The sequence below is a fragment of the Bradysia coprophila genome, unplaced genomic scaffold (genome assembly GCF_014529535.1).
Source record: "Bradysia coprophila strain Holo2 unplaced genomic scaffold, BU_Bcop_v1 contig_232, whole genome shotgun sequence".
NCBI classification, from domain to species: domain Eukaryota; kingdom Metazoa; phylum Arthropoda; class Insecta; order Diptera; family Sciaridae; genus Bradysia; species Bradysia coprophila.
Genome location: NW_023503493.1, coordinates 21165549 through 21191261, shown reverse-complemented (window position 1 = coordinate 21191261; position 25713 = coordinate 21165549). Strand labels below are relative to the sequence as shown.

Below are 25713 nucleotides of genomic sequence, written 5' to 3'. Positions count from 1 at the left end.
TTTTGACGTGTCGTGTTCGTTACTAATAGTGTTGCCAGCTTACTCCTACAGGGCCAATATCAATGGTATGGTGTGTGATTCCTACGCATATTGGCCAGAGAGATGAAAAGTTGGCGACTGTCATCTCTCTGGTATTGGCACGTAAATTACAAGCTGGTAATATCAAGCTGGTTTTGACAGTTGCATTGTTAATAGTGTTTAGGTTATGGCTCTATGGATGACGGTTTGACATTTCATTTCACCATTGGAAGAAACTTATATGGAAAAATGGACATGACACCTTGTGATCTTTGCTCATATTCATTTTTATAGAAAAATGATGTCATCTGCAGTGCAACTCTAATAGAAAATCACAAATAAAAGACTGGAATGGTTCTTTTGATAGTTGTGTTTGGAGATCGAGCAATACATTGCTCGAATTGGAATTTTCGAACAGTTTTTGCAATGAAATGCTGCGGATACAATGTAAAATTTTTGTTTTCACTTTTTTCTGTTATTTAACGTCATTTGGTTTATAATAGAAACACTCAAGTATGATCTAATAAAATATTTAATTGATATTTCTGGATGGTTCCCCTCTGTTCGACAAAATAGGAAAATTTTCAATTGAAGATTTTTTCTGACAGTTTGCAGAAACGACCTTTGAAATAGTTCAGCTCAGAACATGGCTTATCACTCTAACACAATCTGCCTCTGTGGAGTAGACGCAGGTTCGGAATTGAGAATTTCGGTCCCTCGCATCTTCTGTCTATGTCAATTGTATAGGTTTCTTCGAAACAACGGTTTAGCCGAACAATATGAACCGAATGCAAACCGATGTCATCCATAGAACCATATATCTCTTCCAAGTGCAGGTGCAAAGTGCAGTTAAATGTCAAACGGTATCCACAGAGCCATAACCTCAACTCATTTCCATACATTTTGTCAATGTTGTCTGTGGATGACGAAAGACATTTTGATGTTGCACTTGAAAGTGACCTATAGCCACAACTTTTTTCTTTTGTTATTTTGGCTTAATATCATTGTAAATAATGTTGAGGTTATGCTTCTATGGATGACGGTTTGACATTTCATTTCACCTTGGAAGAAACCGAAGACACCTACAAATACATATAACGAATATTATTTTCCTAAAGCTTTTTGTCGAGAGTCAGACAACACTGACACACATTTTGACTGAAAATGTAGTAGAGTTTCTGTACTCAAGTCTAGTCAAAAAAAGATCGTGTACTTTAACCAAGATATGCAAATTTTAATCGATTTCTCTGTGGAGTAAATAAAGATAGTTAGTTTCCATTAGACCATTAGACAATAAATAACACTCCACTGCGGTAGAATTTTGTCCAGTGAAAAATTTACTTTATTCGTAACACACATAGTCTTGCTGTCCTTTTCAAGTGTATTTTTTGTATAAAAACTTTTTTTTTTAAACAGAAAGTGTTGTGTTTTCATTTAATAGTTGTTCCACGTCCTTTTCATCAAAAGTAAAAATTTTGTGAAGAAATAATAATGAGAATGAATTGTGTATTTTGTATTCGGACTAAACGTTGTGGAAGTGAAAAAATGTTATGGACGTTGTCATCTGTTATATTCCTTATTTCCTTATCATCAACATTATTTATAGACGCCACACCAGTGCAAATACCGAATGTGGAAGCTTTTAATTCAAACAAAATCGACAACATTGAGTTGCCTAACAGTATAAATAAAACCTTTTTGCAATCGTTAATTAAAATCAAAATAGAACATTTAAATAGTGGTGTACCGATAATAAATCATAACTTATTTATATATCCAACAATTTCAACAAAATCCTGTGATTATACAAGTGAACCACTGCCTATAATATTTAGAAATGAAACCGATGTTATTTTATCAGTGAGTGGTGTCAAACAACGTTATACAGAGGGATATTTATGTTATAGAGGCGATACAGGAACCGAACTACATCATATGGGCTTAGGGTCCAGATTTGTTAATAAAAGGTAAAAAAAACGTTTTCATTATCATTTACGAAAGTTTCTCTTTTTAATGGTTCTGTCCATACCACTTAGGTTGAAGTTTTTTTTCTGATATATTTATAACAAACTTACAAGACGTTTTAAAGCCATAGCTTGTCTTACTAAGAGTCTTACCTTATCTTACCTTAGCTTAGGTTTTAATCGTTTTAATCAGCAAAAACATTAATTTCAAACTATGTTTGTTAGTGAAGTCATTATTTAGAGGTTCCGTCGTAGGTATACCTCTACATTCGATAAATAAAGAACTCGATATAGTCAATTTTTGAAGCTATAATAATTTCGAGTCAATGCATCTAAATGTGCAAGTGTTTAAAATTAGATTCATCTAATAATGCTCTTCACAATACATTTCACTACATGAAATAATACACACCGGTCTACCGGAGCTCATCAATTATTTTTCTTATAATTGTCGAATGGCTAAGAATTTCTGAACGTTTTATGCTATGTTCGTCAATTAATCTCATATCAAATTGTTCTTTTATATTCACGTCTCATTCTACTCAGAAATCACATCACAATCGTGTGATTCCCCATGTACTGCTCAGCATATCTATTTTGGATAATTTGTGGTATTTAGACAATGACTAATATTTTCGGGACATTACTGCAATTGTGCTGTGTCTTTATTACCCACGGCAAAGTAAAATAAACCTGGCAGGAGCGGTTCATTTTTGAAACGTCAAATAAAGGACCGAACACTCTGTATGAAAATCAACTCAAATGAACACTGACATAAATTGAAAAATTTTATTCGCAGAACAGAAAGGCTCCTAGATATAACAGTCAAAACAAGCACAAGTGAGGCACTTGACGAGATACTCTCTTGAAAATGTAAAATGCAGTAAAGTTTGAAATTAACCTTTCTCGTCTCTTCAGAGTCGTTACGTTAAGCTATTCAATTTAAGTTTTAAGAAGACAGTGACTTATTTTGTATCAGCTGATTCACCCATACAAATAAATATGGTTTTAAGTCTTTAAACGGTTGTACAATTACCACGCGCATGTGTGTAAATTGTTCACCCGTATAAACAAGCATTATCACATTTCTTTACATGAGTGAATCATCTGACAAACAGCTGATTTTCAAATGAGTCATTCATTTGAAAGTCGCCGACTGTAAAACGGTTTCACACAAAAATATTTACTTCTCGCAAAATTTAATTTTGTAAAGCTTTCAAATTACCATGAGCATCATATTTAAATTAAAGGAAATCTTGTATTACATCATTAAAAGTTATCATCATAAAAGTTGTGTTATTCGGTAAAAAGATCGTATGTACGCTCTAAACTCATTTCGTTTGATAGGCCTTAATAGCTATTTCTGGATTCACAATGTCATCTGATCATATGTGTTACACAAAACCGTTTCGATGTTAAGTTGCTCCTCTTCATTGTTCATGTGTTTTCCACATCATGCGTCTCTAACGCTTTTAATAGGACCAGTACAAAAAAATACTAATGTATAAACACAGCTAATGCAGCAGTGTAGCATAATATTCGCTGAGAACAAGAACATTCAAAAGACTCTTGAATCAGCGACTTTTAATCGAATTCCACCAATTTATTGTCAAATATTATGCTCTGAGACAGCAATTTGGACAAGCAGTTGACTTGCCTAGAAACAAAGCACCTAGCAGGGTAATAGAAAAAAATAAAGTAGTACTTTAATCGAAGTATGCGAATATTTCCATACCTTTTTAGCCCCGTACGAAGTACGAAGGGGCTTATAGGATTACGATGCCGTGTGTAATTGATGGAATTCGAAGCAGACGGTAAGGGCAAAGTGTTTGCCTATGTTCATAGATAACGAATCCACAATAAAAATTTTGTCTGTCCTTCTGTCCGTCTGTCCGTCTGTCACGTCGATATCTTGAGTAAATCAAATCCGATTTCAAAAAAAAAAATCCCTGAAAGATAGTCAAAAGTGAGGCTAAGTTCGAAGATGGGCGATTTTGGGTCGACCCTTCCGGAGCTGGGGCCCAATAAGTGCCTAACTGCTTTTCGACGATATCTCCAGACATTTAAGCACTACACTTGTAAGTGATACGTCAAATGAAAGGTATTTACAATACGGATCGACAAAAAAAAAGTTTATGAAAAGTGGATGACCGACTATTGAGTTAGACCCCTTGGTGTGAACTAGGTACAGGGCGGCAAGCCGTTTTTGCTTGTAGGTTGGCCAAATTTGAACGTATTTAGATGGTATTTTGCTTTATTAGATAGGTATTGACCGTACCAATCAGGAAAAAAAAAGTTTATGAAATTCGTTTCACCGGAGCGTGAGCTAGGTCTCTTGGAGTGAGCTTATATGTGGCTACTCGGCCGTACAGTGAAGGTGGTGTTTTTTGTTAATATCTCGAGTAAACTTTGACCGAATTTCATTTTTTTTTGTTTGAAAGGTACTAACGAATGTAAAGCAGCCGTACTACTTTCCACCTCCTAACAAAATGGCCGTCGGCCGCCATTTTGGATTTTTGTAAAATCAATATAAATCGGTGAAAATGATACTTACTTAATTTAGGTCAATTCGAAATTTGTGTTACATTTGAAAGGAACGTCGTACGGGGCTTCGTAATTGCTCTATGCGCAATTTTTAAGACGTACACATTTCATAAGAATTTTACTTTAACGACGTTTACGGGCGCAGTAGGCTTACGGTAAGAGTAGGGCGACGGACGAACTAGGGTCACGTACGCAATAGATGTACGGGTTTGTACAGGGCTCAGTCGCAGCAAACGCTCCGACTGTTCTGACGGCTCATTTTTCATAATGTCATTGCAAAATTACCATTACGGCTGCTAATGGTATTATTGGTATCAAAATACTACTCTATTTGACGTGTAAAAACCTCTATTACCCTGCTAGGTGCTTTGCTAGAAAGCATTTCGAGCAGGTGTAAATCTATAGTACATTGTTATCTTGTTGGGCCCTTTTTTTTGTTGAGGCGAGTGGTATGGTTGTATTTCGAGCCGAATGCGAGGAATGCATTACACACGTCAAACAAAGAAAAATTCCTGCAAGACAATACCGTATTTGGTTTTCTGGCCAGAAAATGCGAAAAACTGGTTCTGAGCGAGACTGTAATAAGTTTTCTTCGTTAAAAACCTTGACAAAGAAGCATTCATCTTCTGAAAAATATTATGGTGTCTGTGAATATTCTGGTGAATATTCTTCGATATTGTTCCAAAGTTAGAGTGTTCGAACATCAGTCAGAAGTTAATCAAATGGTAACAGCAATTTAAATTTAGTATGACATTTCAAATTACATTTTGAATCGATTTAATTTTTCAATTCATCAGAGTCAGAGCCAATATGTCTTTCGTTCACTCAATTAAGATTGAGTCATACGACTCGATTGTGCCAACCAGGCACATTTCTCTTCTTTTAACATTTAAATTGAAATGAATACGATACGATACAATTACTGAAAATGCTTTATCGTACAACATGATATTCTTATCTAATTTAGCAAACACACATAAAGAAGCGCATGGTATTATAATACCCAGTAGGTCGAAAATCAATTTTGATTTCTTCGAAACATTTTCTTCTGCATAAATTAGTTATCGATTTGGGATAACAGAAACCAAATATTCGTAATTTTTGGGACTGAAACTTAAGAACTCGAATAAGTATCGATTTGATGATTTCAAAGAAGAATGAGATATTGATCTTCACAACAGTAAATTTTCATGTCGCTCTAAGAAAAACGCAAACTTGCTGAAAAAATAGGCAAATAAACAAATCAAAACTTATTATTCTTCGCTGTAATTCAATCAAAAAAATGTAAAATGATTGTGGCTTTACGCAGTGTATGGTACAAAGTTGACAAATTGTTGATATAAACAATAAAATTACTTTGTATTGACTGACTCAATTGGATAAAGTGTGATCCTTGGGCCAAATTTGTTTACGCACAAAAGCGAAAAGCTTAAGTTTAAATTTGTAAAATTCGTCCCAATAAATTGGAGTGATGAATGAAATATTTACTATAATGTGTACTAGCGTGTTGTCTGTGCTGAAAACCAGCACCAAATATTTAAAATATGAATTATTTTCACGCTCTTAGTTTGTTATTATTATGCTGTGACAAACATTTTATACGGTCGCATGATTTAATAATAGAATCGCTAAATGTCATGTTACTTGCATGGCTGGTCGTTCCTATTCGAAACTCGGTTAAGTTTCACTTTCTCAGTGATAAGAAAATCATAGTGTCATGTCACATGTGTTCTACTTTACAACGCGTTCGTTCCTCCGTCGCATGGATTTTGTGATTGCAGAAATTTGGTTCTGGACTTTGAAGAAAAGGAATGGTCGTAAAATGAGCAATGTGAAAGCACCTCCAAATAAATGATCAAAGCGTCATCCCACTTATGTGACTCATGAATTACGACTGAGTTATTACTGCCTCGATCTGGAATCACGGTATCTACTTTTTCGTAGATTTCGTTTGTTAACCTTCTACGTTGTGTAATATAGGTTGCTGTTACTCAAAATAGAGATTGGTTATTTTGACGCGTTATGAGACTCGCACGATGCAGAGGAATCGAGTTTATGAAATTTACGTCAATTGGGTAATTTAGTAGAATGATAAGAATGATAAACAGCGAAATATAACAATTGGGATAGTGAACAAAAAATAAGATCATCGGATGCTGGGCCTGAGATTATTTCTATAATTTTATTCGAATTCAAGATCCAGTGAGTATGCGCATACGAAGAGTTTGTTTAGTTGCACTATTATTAGATGTTGATCAGATTGTTTCGGAGGTCAAAAAGAAGAGAGGTGAGGACTAGGCGTATCACATTTACATCTTTCTTGATGCTAATTGATTAGAGCCCTAAAATTGACGATAGATCATGGTTGATAGTTAACAGATGTTTCAACAGATTAGAATCATTATCAGCATTGAATTTATGATATAGTTTGGATAATTATCGGTGAAGAGACTATTTTCAGTTTACTTAGAATGACATAACATATATTCAAGATTTCTTCGATTAGAACCCTTCTAATCTCTCTCAAAAGTCTGTGGTTCTTCTAACGCTGTTTTATTGTGTATTCTTTGTTGTTAAAATTTCTTGTAATATTTGATTGTGTGTTCGTGATACAAACAAGCACAGCAATCTCAACTCATGTAAAAATTGAAATCAATGTGGTAAAAATATAGACAAAACCAAAACAAAACTGACATAATAAAAAAGTAAAAGAAAAAATCTCGGTACTTGTACGCTTTCAGCCAACTTACATTTGTATGCCAAACCTGTTTACGTTTGAAGCAAAAAAATTGGTAAATAAAATTAAAATAAAAGTTGTGCGGACGTGTGACTCTCAAGTCGGTTTGCTAATCATTTAGTCAAAATAAAATTAGCTTCTCAGCTCGTTCTCACCAGTGGTATCCATCTTAAGGCAAAAAAAAATCGATGATTCGTTCATTCCCATCTAATTAAATACCATCGATCCACAATACAGTATAGTATGGTATATATCCAGAAATGCCAATATCAACATATTCCCGTTGACAATAATGTATCATCGCACAAATAACACAACATGATTTGATGTTTACTTTATTAGTTTGTAAACATTTCACTGGTATACCCACCACATTGTGTGTGATTAAAGCTGTAACACATTTCTCTGCACATTTTTTTTGTTGCTCTCTCTCCCGCTCTATCAGCAATCTTCATTCATTTTGATTAAATTGAATGGCAATATAATAAAATAGCATCTAAACTAAACTATCCCATATCTATAAATAAAACAAATGAGATAAGATAAAAGTTAATTCCAATGCTTCTTTTGAAGTTGTTTTCACATTGAAGGTCTTTCTTTTTCGTTTTGATTGGGATTTTTTTTTAAAAGAGAATAAACAATGTTTGAGTGGCCAAATTACTTCCCTAAACATTCTCTTTTAACCTGAAGGACAGGAGTCCCATTTGCAATAAATATTTGCAAATATATCGAAATTAAGCTTTTAGAAGCGACAAATGTATCGCAACAAAATCGCTAAGTCTGTTGCTCCATTTGTTCATAGTACATCTTAGAGCCTGTTACAAAATCTATCACTTCATTTTGTTTATCATACATTTCGCTGTATACGAACACTGGACAAAGCTGAAAGTACAGTCTTGACGTTGTTGTCAGTAACAGATGACTAGCCGTTTAAACATGATTCTTTAAACGACAGATCTATCTATCTATTTTACGTATTAACGACAATCTGAGTCTTGAAGGAATGTGCACTGTTTTCTTGGATGCTGTAGTTTGAGAAAAGGTAGAGTTTTGGTTAGTCACAGGACATGAGACACTATCATGTTAGCGAGGATTAGCAGATAGATCAATTGATTTTATGGAACTGGAACGTGAGAATTAATATTACCGAAACCAAATCTCAAGAAAGAAAATCTTGAACGGATGATGACATTGTGACAATTACTCTAAGGATACGTTGTAGCATTTAACTTAAGAGTGCTCACCCCTTGGCAATTTTCTAGCCTACATTTTACCCTTAAAAGTAACACATTTTTGCATGCTTTAAAGGTTTACTTTTTCAAACAAAGATTTTGGTTCAGAGAAATCATCAAAAAGCGAATATTTTTGCGCACAAATGTAGGCTAGAAAATTGCCAAGGGGTGAGCGCTCTTAAAATGGTTATAAAAACGATATATAGACGTATATATAGACTGAAATCTTCATTTGTTCGGACGACTAAATTCGAATAATTTTATTTTATGTCATACTCTTCGCGAGCGCCGTATGGGCGACGTATAGTGTCAAAATTGACATTAGAACAAAACTATTCGTACGTCGCTCTCTAAATGGCCAGTAACATTTACAATAAAATCTGAATGCCACTAATTGTGTAAAGGTAGTGGGACTCCTGTTACGTTTTAAAGTAGCTTACACATCCAATTCACACGCACACTACACACAGCCAAATGAAACTATTTTTAAAATTTTTCTTTCCTCGATGTTTTAAAGTAGAAAAATGTTTGTTCGTAGCCGAATGTTTCGAGTTTTTCAATTTCGATGAAAATTCGACAACTATTTATACCAAGATATAGGTCAGATTTCGGTAGAATTATTCGCAATCGAAATGCTGTTGTTCTTGCAAATTGTTTTCTTATGAATTTTTCACCAGTAGTCACAGCCACTCAATAAATAATTGAAATTTGCATAAAGCTAGTAAATTCGCTGCCATACCCACACTCAGGCGTGAGACGTCTCATAAATTGATCAAATTGTTCGCACAGTCAAGCGTTTATGTTTCATTACTATTTGGTTATGAACGGCATCATTCTAATTATAATAATGAAACAACAAATAACTCACTGTGAGTGCTACTAATGACACATCAATTGATAAAAAAAATATTGTATTTACGACACACAATATGAATGAGACACAGCGGGTAGGGTTTGCTCATTGCTGATATCGAATTGATATTAAAAGTAATTTTATTAATTTTCCACTTGTGCGAAATCTATGCTTCGCTTTTATTGTTATCGATAATTATAGTAATGCGTTTACATTTAACCTATATAATGAGGATTGAGGAATACGTGTGCGCGCTTATACGGATGCCGTAATATGTTTTTCATACGAAAATAGCACATCGAATGTAAAATCCAAAATAAAGATTTTCCTTACATTTTCGTTCATTTTCTTTTCTGAACCAGTTTCATGCAGAATGAACTTGGTCAGTTCGGCACCCGGTCGATTCAGAACCTAAACTAAAATGATGATATACGTTCTGGTGTATGTAATAGCGTATTATACGTCATGAAAGTTTCACTTTTAATCTGTATGCATAGTATGAGATGCCAAATAAAAACCGTTCACTGCCGCAACATATTGATTTTTCCCCAACCGAAAAACTTTTGGTTTTCATTGTAAGCTCCTAACATAGAAGCTACAACATGGTGTTTGTAGCACTAACATTTATACGATTCTCATCCTGCTATTATTAAGCATTCATAATTAATTGCTGTTTTTATATCGTTCATAAATGAAAATTTCCGATGGAAAAGCTAGGGTAATAAAATTCGAACTTTTATCAGAACTTAACTCGCACGTGATTTCACATAATAAAACAAGTGCAACATTGAAAACTCCCACTCACTTTTAATTCTGTTTTCGTAGTAAGCTGAAACCGTCATTTCGTTTTTATTTAAGATAAGGAAATCACCACTTCCAATAAATATAAAGTTGTCTGAGACATTGATTGGATTTTGGAAATTTTGGTTTCGTACACATGAGTTAATATATTATACATATTTTCTGTAGAATGTAATACTTAATGAATTAACTCGCAGGATTCGATGATTTACGAGTAGAGTAGTGGTGTAGTTTAAAATAGACTCACAAGCATGCTCACAAGTTTCAATGAGATTGAGAACATTGTGTTGGATTTGAGAGTTTGCGTCGGTTGTTTGATACGATTCGTTAAAAAAAAATCAACTAATAGGAACTGTCATGTGTCAATCGAACATTACATTCATTTGATCATTATCGATCATTGTAGCAGCTAGAATGTGCGTGGCGATAACAAACAAATCAGTCATTAGTATAGTCAATAAGAGATTGCATAAAAATCGATAATGATGTGATAAATTAGCCGATACTGTTAATCCATTATTATTATTTTTAAATTGTCGATTAAACTGGTTGAAATCCGTTGAGAACTGACCAAAACCATATTTTCTGATGTTTCAGGTACTAAGTGATAATGTGACCGAATTCTTTCCATTTTTACTTTTATGTTGATTGTCATTTTCAATTGATGTAGATTATTAAAACATTTTTATTGTGGATAACCTTATTCACTCTAAGGAAGAACGGGAATATTTGTGTTATATTGCTCACGTCCAGTAATAAAAAAGATGGGTTCGGGCAATATAAATTCTTAATAGTAAACGTGCAAATTCCTAAAATGTTCTGTTTTTTAAAATTAAATGTGTTGAACATTTTTTATAATTTCGGACACTGAACCCACATCAACGATTGATACCCTCTCATCTTAACTTACAGATATATCGTAAATGTCTGCTCCAGATATCCATACAATTCGTTCATTCAAGTACTTATCATTCACGCTAATCGTTTTTTACTTGTAATTGATGTAATTGCTTGGTATGGAAATTTAGCTCTAATTTGCTTGATAAACTTGTGTAACATACTGCGCTGATGGCCTAACAAGATAATATTCAACTATCGTCATACTAGGACAGCAGCCACATTCTCGAAAAATCCTTCAGATCAGTTGAGTATTAGCTTCAACAGAATGTACTATTCCATGTATTCCACCACATGTTCCTTGTTCACTCACACATGCGATATTACGATACTCACAACTAATAGTTTCATTATCAATTAAAGAGAAATCCATCACTAAAGTGTTAGGTGTCAGGATTGTTTAAACAATGCGTGCTGCTATTGCTGCCATTCTTCAAATTGAAAAAAAAAACTTTTAATATTTTAAAGCTCACAATCAAAGCACTTTATGATGGCAGATCAAAATCTTTGGTAAATTTTCGATGAATGAATGAATATTTACGATTTACAGTTTTACCGAAACCTTTTTACCGACTCGTAACTCAATTCTCTATTAGCTTTTTCTAAGGCAAATAATCTGTGAGATTCTTTTGTCCAAGGTAAAAATTGACTGGCTTAAAAGCGAGGCTATGGAATTAGCCTCTATATAAGGTCGAAAATTAGTAAAAAAAATCGTATGTAACGTATGCTCGATGGTAAACTATTTTTTTCTGCGCAATTTGATTAAAAATACGATATTGAGTCCGACCCTATTTTTTGTTATTGTTATGTCAACCATTAAAAAGCAATCATGGTTAATTATCAATTTAGTCCACTAATCTGAAACATTTCATGCCCAACTACGTTGTAAAAGTGGCGAAATGTGTAACGGAAGAAGCTTGTACAAGTAAGTATTCAAAAAACAAAGTCAGTTCCCTGTCATGTTTTTCATAAGGAAGACTTATCTTGCATACGGGGTGGTTCTACTATTGACAGGAGTTAACGGATGGGTAACAGAGAAGATTCAAGCATTTTTGCGATGTAATAAAAACCGTTTACACGTTTTAGCGACCATACAAAATTGTGATCTCAAATCATACCGAACAGACATTCTCACCAAAAAGTCGAGTTAACGTTACATTTGCCGACTCCGGTACATTTGATCTTTATGTTGAATTTTTAAAAATTATTCGAAACCCATTCATGCACACGGCACTATATTTTGAATCGAAAAATGGGAATTATGACATGGAAGTACTCAATCGAACAGTTGACATGTGCAAATTTTACAGAAACAAGAGATACGAACCAATACTTCAGGTGATCTTTAAACTGTTCGCCGACTACTTAGTACACTGGGCAAGAAGCTGTCCCATGAACAAAGTAAGAAAGTTGCAGGGGAGGTTTAAGTTTGACTGAGAGAAGAAGATGAATTTTTCGCAGGGCGTTTACTATCTCAAAGATGTGGAATTGAATGTCGAAAAGCTGCCACCAATATTCCCAGAAAAGAGTGGAGTGTACGATGCGGTCATTTTGGATAAGCAAGAGCGACTGTTTCGCATCAAAGTTTTCTTTCAAGTTATAAAAACGTTTAAGAAAAATTAAAACGATATTGTTCTACGAAGTGAAGAACTTTACGTTCAAACTGAATGAACTGAAAGAAAATAAAATTCTTTTTCAAATTTAATTTCGAAGGCTATTAAATCATCTCTCAGATCGAAACAGTAGTAGAAAATGTTTTCAATTCAAAGGATTTGTTATAAACAAAGTTCTAAGAACATACAACAAGGGTCCTCCTTGTAGGACTCGAAGAATCAAACTAAATTTCCAGATTCCAGGAATAGTTGGAAATTTCGTGTGAGCGTTTTGTTGGAAGAGAAAAATTTGCTCCGGTAAATAGAAAAGGATCGACAAAGATGATGAGGTAAAATGTTTCCAGGAGTGGAAGAAATGCGCGATTCGCTGAAGGGATACGCCCAAGGCAAAGTGTTGTTTTTGTTGGAAGTAAACAATGTGATCGAAAATACCAGATTGAAGTCGTGTTGGTTAATGGCCAACATTAAATATAAATCAAGATGAATTATCAATTTATCTGAAACATTGCGTACCGAACTAATTTCTAAAACTTTCAAAATGAGAAACGGAAGCAACTTGTACAAGTGCGCAATTTCATAGAATTTTAGTTTTAGTTTCGTGTCATGTTTTTTATCAGAAAGGCGGACCCTGCAGTATATCTCACGTACGGGGCGATAGTGTTCCTATTGACATTAGGTGTAAACGGATGGGTAAGTCAGGAAGACTTGCCTCCTGTCTGATCAAATCTAATGTTCCATATTTTAGCGACCGTATAAAATTGTGATTACGAATCGTACGGTGGAAGCATTTTCAACCAAATGTAGAGCTACACACCCTTTGACACCCTCCCACTTTAAACATTTAGTTATTATAAGACCAAAGAATGGAACCAAAATGTTTCCGAATATATTAGAATCCTTAACAGATCATTCAAAGAGTGCACACGCTCTTTTGGGGGTTTGGGTGGTTTCAGACCGAAGCGCGCGCTTTATAATTTTTTTCATGTGTTTTTTAGCGTGAGTGGGCGAAAGGGGTTCTTTAAATTTCCTTTTCAGGAAACGCACTATTTGAATAGCACTTAAGCAAAGCTTTGACTTAAGGCTTGATTTGGGGATAAGATAGTGATCGACTATATTTTCGTAGCTTAGTTGTAAAATACTTATTTATGCAACATTTTGCGAAATGGGATTTTTTTACTCCTTGAGATATGTATCAGGATTTAACATATTTGAAGACAGAGCATAAATTACCGGTTTACGCCATTCTACAGAATCACCAAAGTTCGCAAAGATTTGAGCTCTTTCTATTGCTGCGAAACGATTCGAAAGTTATGTTACGTATTAAAAAAAAACTCTCTGATCCAGGTTTCCAAATCAAGGAAACCGTTTTCCAAAAAAAAAAAAACATTCAAAGAAACCTGTTGTTACACCAATTCTACACTCTAATTCCAACATTTTCGAGTAAATTGTATTTTGGTAATGGTATCATCAGGGTGAAATAAAGGCGTGCCAAGGCACACCTAATAAAAAACACATAAAATTCTGCCTTCGTTTGAAAATTTTGACGAATCGATTAGAAGTAAATACCATTTATGGGGTCATTCATGAATACTTCTTACTCAATTTTTAAAGCTTTCATAGAGAAAGATGTGGGCAACTCAAATCTGAAAGAAGCCTATCGTGTAAAAATCATTTTGTATCGAAACTCACTTTGGTAACAGTTTATCTTTGTGAGGTTACATTCAACCCCCTCAGTAAATGTATTTCCTCGTCGGGAAATTAATCATAATTCCGATTAAATTTATTGAACAACTGCTTAGAAATCAATTTCAATTTATCGTTTTTATGTTCATAATCTCAACATTTCGTATTCATGGCATTTTCAATTATTTTCGTGTTACACTAAGTGTATCCTACCTTGGATTTATTTTTAGACGAGAATGATATTTCCAAAGCGAAAAAACCAAAAAAACGAATAAGAATGATATTTGTTGACAACTGTGTTGGTTGGATGAATTCGGTTCTATTGCCAGATTCTTTTCATTTTATGTCTTAATTATATACGCCAGAGATTATTAAATAGATTCCGAAACAAACCTATAGCGAGTGTTATATTGCATGCGAAATGCGAATAAAACCAGTTGATTCTGACCTAATGTAAGGTGATTTATGTTCGTTAACTAATAAATAAATTCAATCGATCTAGGCTTCCAATATCATTTCTCTACAAGATTTTTTCCAAGTATCTTCATTTCATCGATTTTTTTATGTTCTCGAATCTATTTTGAACACTGATGCACTACCAGAAAAGTGTGTGGCGTTAAACATTATCTTCTTAATGAATTTCAGCTTCCAGAGGACAATAAGAGACGCGAATACGAATTTCAAAAGCGTCCATAATGATCGTTTGCCAGAAGAAACTTCAGTACCTAAAGAAATTACATTATTCACACCCAATATCCGCATAATTGGATTACGACTGGAGAGTAGCGATTCGGATCCTACATTCACTGAAGATGGCGTTCCCGAGTTGCTGAGCACTCAGAAAGCCACCTTTCGACTTTTCGGTCATGGTTTTAGTGAACGTACCGTTGTGACGTTCACAGAAGAAGCTGGTGTGTACGGTGGATCCTGTCAATTGCCATCATCGGGACAGTTTCGTGTTACAAAAGATTCGGTGGAATCGGACACTGTACTAGTTGAAACGGTCATGCCAAAAGGATCAACGGATTTTTATTTTTGCACCAAAGAAGCTGAATTAACTGGTGGACATGTAAGTGCTCAAACAAAATATTTTCTTCTGAAACTCGTTCTGAAAATAATTCTTTTCGCAGCTAGTTAACGATACAAATCCTTTCATGCATCAAGGATCCGATCCATGGCTACGAATACGTAGTTTTGAAAATCCGATTCCCTTATGGGCCGCTATTATGATCATATGCATCTGTCTGTGCTTCTCGGCGTTATTCTCAGGTCTTAATTTAGGATTAATGTCGTTGGATCGAACTGAAATAAAAGCAAGTGTCTCGAGTGTAATGTAGCCGAATTTTCAATTATTTAATAATATTCTACCACCAAAAAAAAGATTTTGAAAAACACTGGCACGGGAAAGGAGCGTCGTTATGCTGCTAAAATTCAACCCGTTCGTGATCATGGCAACTTCTTGCTGTGTAGCATTTTGCTTGGCAATGTTCTTGTCAATTCAACGTTTACAATTCTGCTCGATTCACTGTCGAGTGGTTTGATTGCAGTTGTGTCTTCTACAATTTTAATTGTAATTTTTGGTGAAATTACTCCACAGGTTTGTCGGAAATTCGAATTCTTTACGTCGACCATATTTACATTTACATTTCCTTCCTAACAGGCTATCTGTTCGAGACATGGATTAGCCGTTGGTGCAAATACAATATTGATCACCAAAGTGGTGATGGCATTAACGTTTCCAATAGCTTACCCAGTTTCGAAAATATTGGACTTTCTACTTGGAGAGGAAATTGGTGCGGTGTACAATCGAGAAAGGTTGAAGGAGTTAGTTCGGGTGAGTGTCTTTATATCGCTACTCAGCCGAGAAGCTCGTGACTAAATTCGTAAAATCCGTTTTCTGTATAAGTGACAGTAACAATGAACGACACTTATCAACGAGATTAGAAATATGGGTCGATTCAATCAATGTCGTCAGAATTTGTCTTAGTTTATCTTGTAAATTTTTGTTGTTTCTTGTATTTCTTTTTGTTTAAGTTTATTGCCAATAAGCAACTTTCAGCCTGTCTTCATAATTCCTCTGTTGTTAGATATGATAAAATTGTGTACACTGTTCGTTCTTATGCAACATTGAGTGTAGTACATGACGCATTTAGCATACATGATTGGAAACAAGAAGTGATAAGTCGTTGTTAAAAATAATTTACTGCTTCTGTAAAATGAAGCTTTGCCTACAGATTCGTGCCGATAAAACATGGAAGATAAGAATTTAAAATTGATGTGTCGGTCATGTTGAAAGGAAATATAGTTATGGCTTGTTAAAGCAAATTACGTCGTCGCGAAGTACTGACGTCGTTCAGGAAAAACATTGTTCCTAACTTATGATGAAAGGTTTTTTTAGTGAATTCGATTCCAGAACTCGTCTCCAGCTCGTGCTTGAAACCTCTCTAGAAGCCTTTAAGAATACGTTAGGAAATAAACTATTGCGCTTCGAAAAGAAGGCCTGAAGGGCAGTCAGAGCCGGATTAGCCAATAGGCTAAATGGACTCAGCCCAGGGCGCTGGAGAAATAGGGGCAATTGAACAACGCTAAAACACAAATAGCTATTTATCGTACAATAATGCAAAATTTTCGCTTACGCTCCACTCACTATTACTATAACTATCATCAACAATTATGTACATCTAACTTATATTTCATATTTTCCGATATCGCGAAGTTTTTGGCAGAAATACGTAATGCTGAAAAATCGGCTCTATCGAAAATGATCATATAGGAAAATCGATGTAAAAATATCATCCGATAGAGCCGATTTTCAAGAAATGAGTTGTTACAACCGAGAATAGAGAGATAAATAGATTTGAAAGTTGATGTGACTTGTAACTCTTTCCATTTGCGTTTTCTGAATTTCAAGACCTAAACTTTTGTTTAGGACTAAATTTTTGTCACAGCGTGTGTAGGGTACTGTTGTGAAGGTTAGAGTCTCTTTCTCTTACAAAAGTAATAAGAAACCTAAAAAATTGAGTTAATGAGATTTCCTGCTGTAAAACACTTTACCGAGTTCCATTATTTCATAAAAAATCGTTATTTCTCGAGAGGAAATCAGTTAGAGCTCCCTTAGTCGAATCTTTATATGTCTTGTTTGGTACCAATCGAAAGGTATGGATGTCATCTTTATGAAACAATTGAAAAAAAATAGTTCGGACCTATTAGCTAAAAAAAATACCGGGAAAACCCACATAACCATCGAAATTTCCTTAAAGTTCGTCGAAAACGGGATTCTAATCATATATCAAAGGTTCGAATATGGTGTGTAAGGTACCGTTGTAAAGGTTTGAGTCTTTTCTTCTTAAAATTGTGCTTATAAACCAAAAGAAATACATTAACGAGCTTTCCTAGTAGAAAACATTTCCCAAAGGGCCATTTTTGACTCATTTTTTAAAGAAAAATCAACTTTTCTCGAGAAGGCCCGGGCAAAACATTTTAAATTTAGGAGAAAAATAATCATTAGGATCACCCCAATCATTTTTAACAAGAAAACCCCATGTTTACGAACTTTTCGAAAAAAAAGTTGTTCAACCGCACTGTGCGCTGTCCAGTGCGCTGAAAATGCTAAACCGGCCCTGACGGCAGTGGATACAATAAAGCGTACTACATTAGATATAAAACTAGCTGGTCAAATATTTCGTAAGCCAACCTGAGGCAAAACAATTTCTTCTTGATATACCTATTAAAACAAATGGAGAAAATCAAACGTTATCTGAGTCATCTTTTCCGCATTCAAGTGACAATTTTCTGTCTCGTTATCACGATCTATGCGGTATAAATTTCGAAATAAGAAATTACTGACAAAAACAAAAATAATTGCTGAGATTCACGTGTTATGGAACGGTATTAAAGTGTATTCATCCGTTGACCTTGCCGACCTTTACCGGTAAGATGAACCTAATACTGTAACGTACGGCTATCGCATATAATATCACTTTACGAATATGTGTTGTGTATACCGAAACACTTAAAACTTCATTCATAAAATGAGACACTGTACAATTTGAAAACGTGAATTGACACGAGTGAAAAATTTCACTCATTTCTTTCAAATTTTATTTTTGTCTTTTTGTTTCGTATTTAAGATTATTACATCATATTATAACCGCCCGCCGTCGTCATACGCAGTAGAAATAATCATGAAATACCTGCTTACGTATTGTATATTCGTCTGTGTCTAGGACATAGAACTTATATTGTTTCCGATGTGCGACACTTATAGGCCAGGCTCATTTAGTCATAAATGGTATGAGATTGGACTTAATTGTAATTATACATCTTAGTCAACAAAACGTGGGTACATCGGCATTCGTCGCTACATATATGCTTTGTCAGTGGAATTTAAAATTTTAATTCGAAAAATGGTTCCTCTTCATTATACTCGCACGACTTTAAAGCTTATGCAATTTAGAAAATTGGTTGCAGTTATCTATCCCAATCAAAATATCAACTTTGTTTTAGCACAGACGTTTGAATTTGAATTTCAGCCTTTGGATTACAGATTCAAGTGAATTTTAATTTTTAATAATCTTTTTGAACATATACCTATCCCAACGACTTATTACTGCTGACATAGTCAGACGATATTTTATTTCCGTTTCATTTATATGACACTGCTACTCACATTACGGAAAATGCACTAAAAATCAAACTAATTTTTTTGTATTTCAAAATTTTATGATCAGCTCCTCGTATTCGTCTTGCTGGCATAACCGAATGGTTCACACTTAAAAAAAATTATTCTCTCTTCACATTAGGTTACCAAAGACGTCAATGATTTGGACAAAGACGAGGTGAATATAATATCTGGTGCATTAGAGCTGCGAAAGAAAACGGTAGCCGATGCAATGACACACATCGAAGACGCATTCATGTTGTCATACGATGCAATTTTGGATTTTGAAACCGTTTCCGAAATCATGAAATCTGGCTTCTCAAGAATTCCGGTCTACGAAAACGATCGGAAAAATGTCCTCACGCTTCTGTTCATCAAAGATCTGGCATTCGTCGATCCCGATGACAATACGCCGTTGCGAACGTTATGTGAATTCTATCAAAATTCCTGCAGTTTCGTATTTGAAGACATTACATTGGATGTAATGTTCCGACAGTTTAAGGAAGGCCATCGTGGACACATGGCATTCGTTCATCGCGTGAACAATGAGGGAGATGGAGATCCGTTCTACGAAACGATTGGTTTGATTACGATGGAGGATGTTATTGAGGAGTTGATTCAAGCCGAAATTATGGATGAAACTGATGTTTACACAGACAATCGAGCGAAAATCAAACGAATCAGGAGCAAAAAACAGGATTTCACTGCCTTTGCTGAACGGCGTGAGCATCGTGAACATCATTCGATTAGAATTTCACCGCAGCTCACATTGGCCACCTTCCAATATTTGACAACAAGTAAGTCTGTTCGTTACGTAATTCATGCAAGTTTCACAATTTAAATTCTTTTGCTGTCCAGCTGTTGAATCATTCAAGCCAGATGTTGTGTCGGAGACGATACTTCGACGCTTATTGAACCAAGACATTATTCATAACATAAAGTGTAAAGGCAAAGATAAACATGACCCGTCGATGGTTATATACCAACAAGGCAAACCGGTCGATTATTTTGTACTTATTTTGGAGGGACGCGTTGAGGTCCAGGTGGGCCGCGAGAACCTTCTGTTTGAAAGCGGTCCGTTCACTTTCTTCGGAATTCAAGCACTTGCCCAAAATGTTGGCGTTGGTATGATAGCATGTGCGTATAATGTGGAGCGTTGCTGAAATAAGTTTTCCGTTTACTCGACAGATTCGCCACAACAACAACTAGTGAAAGGCTCTCTGCAGTCGCTTAATATGGACGCAATGTTGCGGCACACTTTCGTTCCTGACTATTCAGTGAGAGCTGTGACCGACGTACTGTATTTAGCAATTAAACGAACGTTGTATTTAGCTGCAAAGCGTGCAACGCTTATGGAACGATCTCAGAAAACTGAAGATTTGGGTAGCAGTGAACCGATTGACGAAGAAGTCGAAAAGGTAGAAATTTGGAATTTCAATTTAGATAGCAACGGTGATAAATACTATTCTTCCGCTCTTCAGTTACTGCACTCTTTGGATGAAGATGATAATAAAAGCATTACAGCTCATACAGCGAATCTGAATGCTGTAACACCCAGACAGAGTAAGCCTGGTAGTAAAACATCATCGCCAATCGATCATTTAATCCGAGTGAGTAGCGCAACAAGCGAAAATCATTTCAATGAAAGTAAAAATTTATTCAATTTCCACATTGCAGAGCAATAATTCATTGCATCCGATTGACATTGACTTCAATGATAATAATGCTAGGGAATCACTGGATGGCTCCGGAGCACACTTGGACGATACAAATACTCCACTTCTCTCACCATCGAATCAAGACCGAAACGGATCTTAGAAATCCCTGATTGCTTCTACATTCTGTCATGTAGAAACTCATGTATAATAAAATGATGGGCAACGAGTACTTAAAAGTTAGGCTCTTACTTTTATTGGTTCTTTTGAAATCTATTGAATAAGTGAGCGAAGATTATTCTATGAATTATATATTTAATATCGTTATCTGTTTTTGAAAAAAATAAGGAAAAAAAAGTCTAATTGCCGTCGTTTTGTACGTTGAATACGAAACGAACAACATTTATATGGCCATAATTCACTTAATCATTAAATTATTATTGAGAATTTAGCTTAAAATGATTGGTTTTAACGAATGCAAGTGGTAGTGGACCAGGGTGGAACTGACTTCAAAAAGGTGCATCCGGCTCGTAGAGAAAAATGCATTTATAAAGAGGAATTTGAAGAAAATTTGAAGTGCCAGTCCGAACATATCTGGACCAATGAAATTACTTGCGCCGATATGAACGAGAAACGATTCGGTAAGTTCATCGTCCAACGCTCTTTTTTTAAAAGATTTTTTGGTGAATCAGAAGACACTCAGCAAGCACTGCAGAGCACGTTGAATTCCCTTAACCTCTCAATATGAGTATTGCAGGGATTCCACGCACTCACTTTTCTCACTTTTTCCAACTATTTTCAAGATCTGAAAAAGTGAGGAACTATTTGCTCTATTTCTCACTTCTTTCAACTATTTTCAAGATCTGAAAAAGTGAGGAACTATTTGCTCTATTTCTCACTTCTTTCAACTATTTTCAGACCCTTTACTCGTCGTATAAATTTATACGTCAGAGAGCTTTTTTCTCCTTTGTTACGATCTGTCAGTTTTTCTATTTTGCGATTTAGTATGGAAATGAAAACTAAAGATGAGATATCTTTGCTGTTTTAAGTGGTTTTTCATAGTTTTTGGGACCAAAATGTTTTAAAATGTGATTGGAATCGATTGGCATTAACAGATTGTGTGAAAATATTTTTTTCTATTTTAATATTTAGGACGTATCGAATGTAGCCATTACACTCGCAGCATTATTTCTTTGAATGGCTAAACTTATCCGTTGTTTTAGATACGCCTTTGATTAATTTTATTAAACACACTTTAAAACATTTTGGACCAAAAAAATATGAAAAACCACTTAAAACAGCAAAGATATCTCAATTTTAGTTTTCATTTCCATACTAAATCGCAAAATAGAAAAACTGACAGATAAGAAATGTCTAAAATAAAAATAAAACAAATAACTTCCACCTGAGTCACTTGCGTAATATTTCTATTTCACTTGAAGAACCTTAGGGTTCACTATATTGCAGTCAGTATTTTGTGGATGGATGTTAAATTGACATAAAAATTACAGGAACAAAACTTTACCCTAGAAGTATGATCCTAATAAATTTCCTAACATTCATCCTGCATTAAATTTCCTTAGCGCGATGCTTAAGCGAAAATTCCGTCGACCTAACCTCTCCTGTTGTACATAATTCTTCTACCAATTTCAGATTGAAATTTTTACCTTTTTTAAAGCAATCAATCAATCAAACCTTCTACGTATTTTTGAGCCAGTTGCTGTTAGGACTGTCACAAAACTGCAAGGAGAATCAGGCATCTTCTATACACTGATTTCTCTTTAATGTTTTGGCACTTTCTGCAAGCAAATCTAAAGTCTTGAAGTAATGAACGAAGCAACGCTTCAGGTTTTTGTAAATGCTGATTCGTCGGCATTCGATTCGAATGATAAGTTGGTACGCCTGTGGCGAGATAGAATGCACATGACGATGACAGCTGGGCGCTAGGGTAGAGCAGGCCCCAAAATCATATGAAATTCTCTCCCATTCAGCTGTCATCCTCATGCGCATTCCATCTTACCACAGGCGTACCAACTTATCATTTCTCTGCTGTCTCCCTGTCTATGAAATTCATTGGTTGCAGTATATTCTTCATTTAATTTTTTTTGCTATATCGCTAAACGATTATAATGACCTGTAGCTTCATGCAGGGGAAACATAGGCGTGGTAAAACCCTTGACTTCACGTAGAACAGGGTACAAAAGTTCCTAAAAACTCACTTTTTTACCAACTTTTTCGTCAGAAAATCAACTATTTTAGCAACTATTTTCGTTATTTTTACTCACTTTTCCACTTTGTTACTTTAAATTTTCCGTGGAATCCCTGGTATTGTCATCTTGAGAGGCTAACATAGTCCACGTTCCCTCTACGTAAAATAATTAGACAAACTTTCTGTTACACCCAACAAGAAACTAACAGATTTGAAGTAAAAAATCGTTTATTTTCATTCTTACATCTACGAGTTCATCTAACGTACTAATAGATGCTCATACAGCGAGTTTTCACGGTGTCTAAAACTGTGCCCTTCGTTTCATCCACAACGAAAACGATAAATAAAGTACCGAATGCACAAAATCCGGCAAACAGCCACATGCACCCATACAAACCAATTAAATTTGTTAGGACAGGAAAAGTTTTTAAAATTAAAAATGACATAGCACTTATAGACGCCACGCATATAGTGGAACCGACCCGACGTATCTGAAAGCAAATAAACAAACAAAAAACTAATTAAGTCAACAGTCACGCATCCCAATGTTCGTTCTTTACTTTATCCGGTAAGACTTCAGCTAAAACAATGTAGGGTAGTGGAAGAATGCCAATTGATGCAATAAAAATTACGAATGATAAACTGACAACCGGCACCCAATCGAAATGGTGCAAATCGAAGTCGAGGTGGTCCAGATATGAATATGTTCCCATTACAGCCAAACCAATGGTTGTAGCCGACGCGGATATCGTCAGTAAAAGCTTTCGACCGACTTTGTCAACCAAAAACGTTGCCACATATGTTCCAATACATTGAATGGACGCCATGATGATTGAAGAGGTGTTCGGATTGATATCCGATCCGGAGTCCCGGAAAATTGTTGCAGAATAATTCAGCAGAACGAAACATCCACTGAATTGATTGATTGCCATCAACATAACGCCAATTAGAAGACCTCTGCGAGCAGCTGGAGTGCCTGGATAGTTCGGTTTTTTATTGAAAAATCGAAATTAGGTTTTCCATTTCTTTTTTGTGTTACTCACAAAAGTCGGATAACTGAATTCCTTCACCGTTGATTGTATTCTGCTTAGCAAATTGTGTAATTTTCGCAAGTTCTTGTTCAAATCTTTGACACGCCTCTTTGTCGTCACAAACTTGAGCGTTACGATAAAACCGTAATGCATTTTCTGCTTCCTTGAAACGACAGAAATAAATTCGAAATTATTTACCCTTGCTATTATCACACCATCCTTAACCTTAACCCAATGTCTCTTGATTTCAGTTATTGAAATGTGATAAGGAAAACGCTCTGCTCCGAATTTCATCATCATGGAAATCTGTCTTTCTTTGTATATTATGACTAACAGACAAATGTTTACTCGTTCCACATAAGCATGAGGTAATGTACAAATATGTTAGTTCGTCGCAAATAAAATTGGAAAATATTTACAGAGCCGATGGATGCAACAAAATTTCAGATACGACCATAAAAAATGTCGACAACATTTAATCTGTTCGTACACATATTTACCATTTTTACGATGCCCATCATTCATACCCATCTCATCTTATGTATAGAATTTCTTTGAAGTTTTTTTTTCTTGAGTAAAATTATTATACGCATCGCTCACCTTAACTTTATCGTGCTGTAAAAGGTATTGTGGTGTTTCCGGGAGGAAATAGAACGAAATTATAAACATCAACGGAAACACAATCATTATGCATGGAAACAATGAATATTTGACGTATGCACCAGCTATGAAAGACATTAAAATCCCAATATTTGAACATACGAGAAGCAGTGATCCGAGTGTACCACGGATTCTAAAACAAAGAAATTAGGACAAAATTCATCTAAAACGAAATTTTTGTCGTACCGATCCTCTGCTATTTCACTTACGAACAAGGGTATGCATACGTACAGACCTCCACCAGCACATCCAGCCAAAAGTCGTGCCAAATATAGATGATACACGTAACGACCAAACATGATACATAGCCAAAAACCCTATGCAGAATTGAAATTATTCAAGGGAGTCCGAATAGTACGCAGTTCACTACAAACCAAATTCGGTAGGCCTAGCAGTATGATGGCTCGTTTTCTTCCAATTAATTTGCAAAGGTACCCAAAAATTGAATTACCAATTACTCCACCAATGCATAAAATTGCTCCGATCCAACTCGTTTCCTCCAGACTGATTGAGCCAGTAGAAAGTGGAGATGAATCAGATTGTAACAGTGGTAGATAGGGTGAAAGCCATCCCAAAGCACATCCGTGAGATATACTGATAATATTGGCTAAGGATTTGAAAAATAAGAGAATGGGTCTGACCAAAGCTCGGAGAGTGTTTGCTTGTTCAATAAGTTTATCGGATAAAAATCGAAAAAGAGGAAAATAGTTTTGGTTTTTTCATCCTATCTTTCCATCGTTCTTCTTCAATATATAATTACCACAAAAAATTGCTAGAAACTGGTGAGTCACTTTAGAATGATTCGGTACATTCACCATATTTCACAAATAAATGAATTTCTCTGCATCTGATGCAAGATGTACGACTTTATGCAACTACTGACTCTGTTATACTAATTTAAGGTACAAATCGTTTGGCCATCATTTTATATTAATAGTTTACCGACGACTGACATAAAGCTTCCAGTAAATAAAATTATAAATTTTCCTAGACGACGTTATCTAATTTTTGTAGCTGTTCAACTGCACTGCCAGTCAGTGCAATGATTCGAGAAGATAGTTCTTTTAAAAAAGAGAGGATCTAATCAGATCCAGGCTGCATACAAACAAAAATATTTTTAGATCAAGTTCATAAAAATTGAAGCTGTCAGACCGCT

The 25713-nt window shown here is 35.1% G+C and overlaps 2 protein-coding genes across 2 annotated transcripts; one reads left to right on the top strand and one right to left on the bottom strand.

The window, feature by feature from the left end:
- The first annotated feature begins 1232 nt into the window (after nt 1–1232).
- LOC119076245 (metal transporter CNNM4-like) lies at nt 1233–21116 on the top strand. The gene is made up of 10 exons (XM_037182908.1): nt 1233–1985; nt 14988–15411; nt 15473–15655; nt 15724–15939; nt 16003–16176; nt 19145–19799; nt 19861–20127; nt 20191–20420; nt 20484–20612; nt 20680–21116. Exons 1-10 carry the CDS (start codon nt 1510–1512, stop codon nt 20818–20820), a joined length of 2895 nt encoding a protein of 964 aa, XP_037038803.1. The 5' UTR covers nt 1233–1509; the 3' UTR covers nt 20821–21116.
- Nucleotides 21117–23081: 1965 nt separating this feature from the next.
- Nucleotides 23082–25471, bottom strand: LOC119076244 (facilitated trehalose transporter Tret1-like). The gene is made up of 7 exons (XM_037182907.1): nt 25318–25471; nt 24932–25164; nt 24744–24874; nt 24498–24690; nt 23910–24060; nt 23427–23842; nt 23082–23357 (listed from the first exon to the last, which is right to left on the bottom strand). Exons 1-7 carry the CDS (start codon nt 25373–25375, stop codon nt 23133–23135), a joined length of 1407 nt encoding a protein of 468 aa, XP_037038802.1. The 5' UTR covers nt 25376–25471; the 3' UTR covers nt 23082–23132.
- Between the last annotated feature and the right edge of the window lie 242 nt (nt 25472–25713).

What these genes read in the sequence shown, in the direction of transcription:
- LOC119076245 (XM_037182908.1), top strand. Translation starts at nt 1,510, where the DNA reads ATGAGAATGAATTGTGTATTTTGTATTCGGACTAAACGTTGTGGAAGT. An exon ending in CTGAATTAACTGGTGGACAT is followed by an intron (nt 15,412 to 15,472) that starts GTAAGTGCTCAA and finishes TTCTTTTCGCAG; the next exon opens with CTAGTTAACGATACAAATCC. An exon ending in CAATCGATCATTTAATCCGA is followed by an intron (nt 20,613 to 20,679) that starts GTGAGTAGCGCA and finishes TCCACATTGCAG; the next exon opens with AGCAATAATTCATTGCATCC.
- LOC119076244 (XM_037182907.1), bottom strand. Translation starts at nt 25,375, where the DNA reads ATGGTGAATGTACCGAATCATTCTAAAGTGACTCACCAGTTTCTAGCA. An exon ending in GTTTCTAGCAATTTTTTGTG is followed by an intron (nt 25,165 to 25,317) that starts GTAATTATATAT and finishes TCAAATCCTTAG; the next exon opens with CCAATATTATCAGTATATCT. An exon ending in AGTGAAATAGCAGAGGATCG is followed by an intron (nt 24,691 to 24,743) that starts GTACGACAAAAA and finishes TCTTTGTTTTAG; the next exon opens with AATCCGTGGTACACTCGGAT.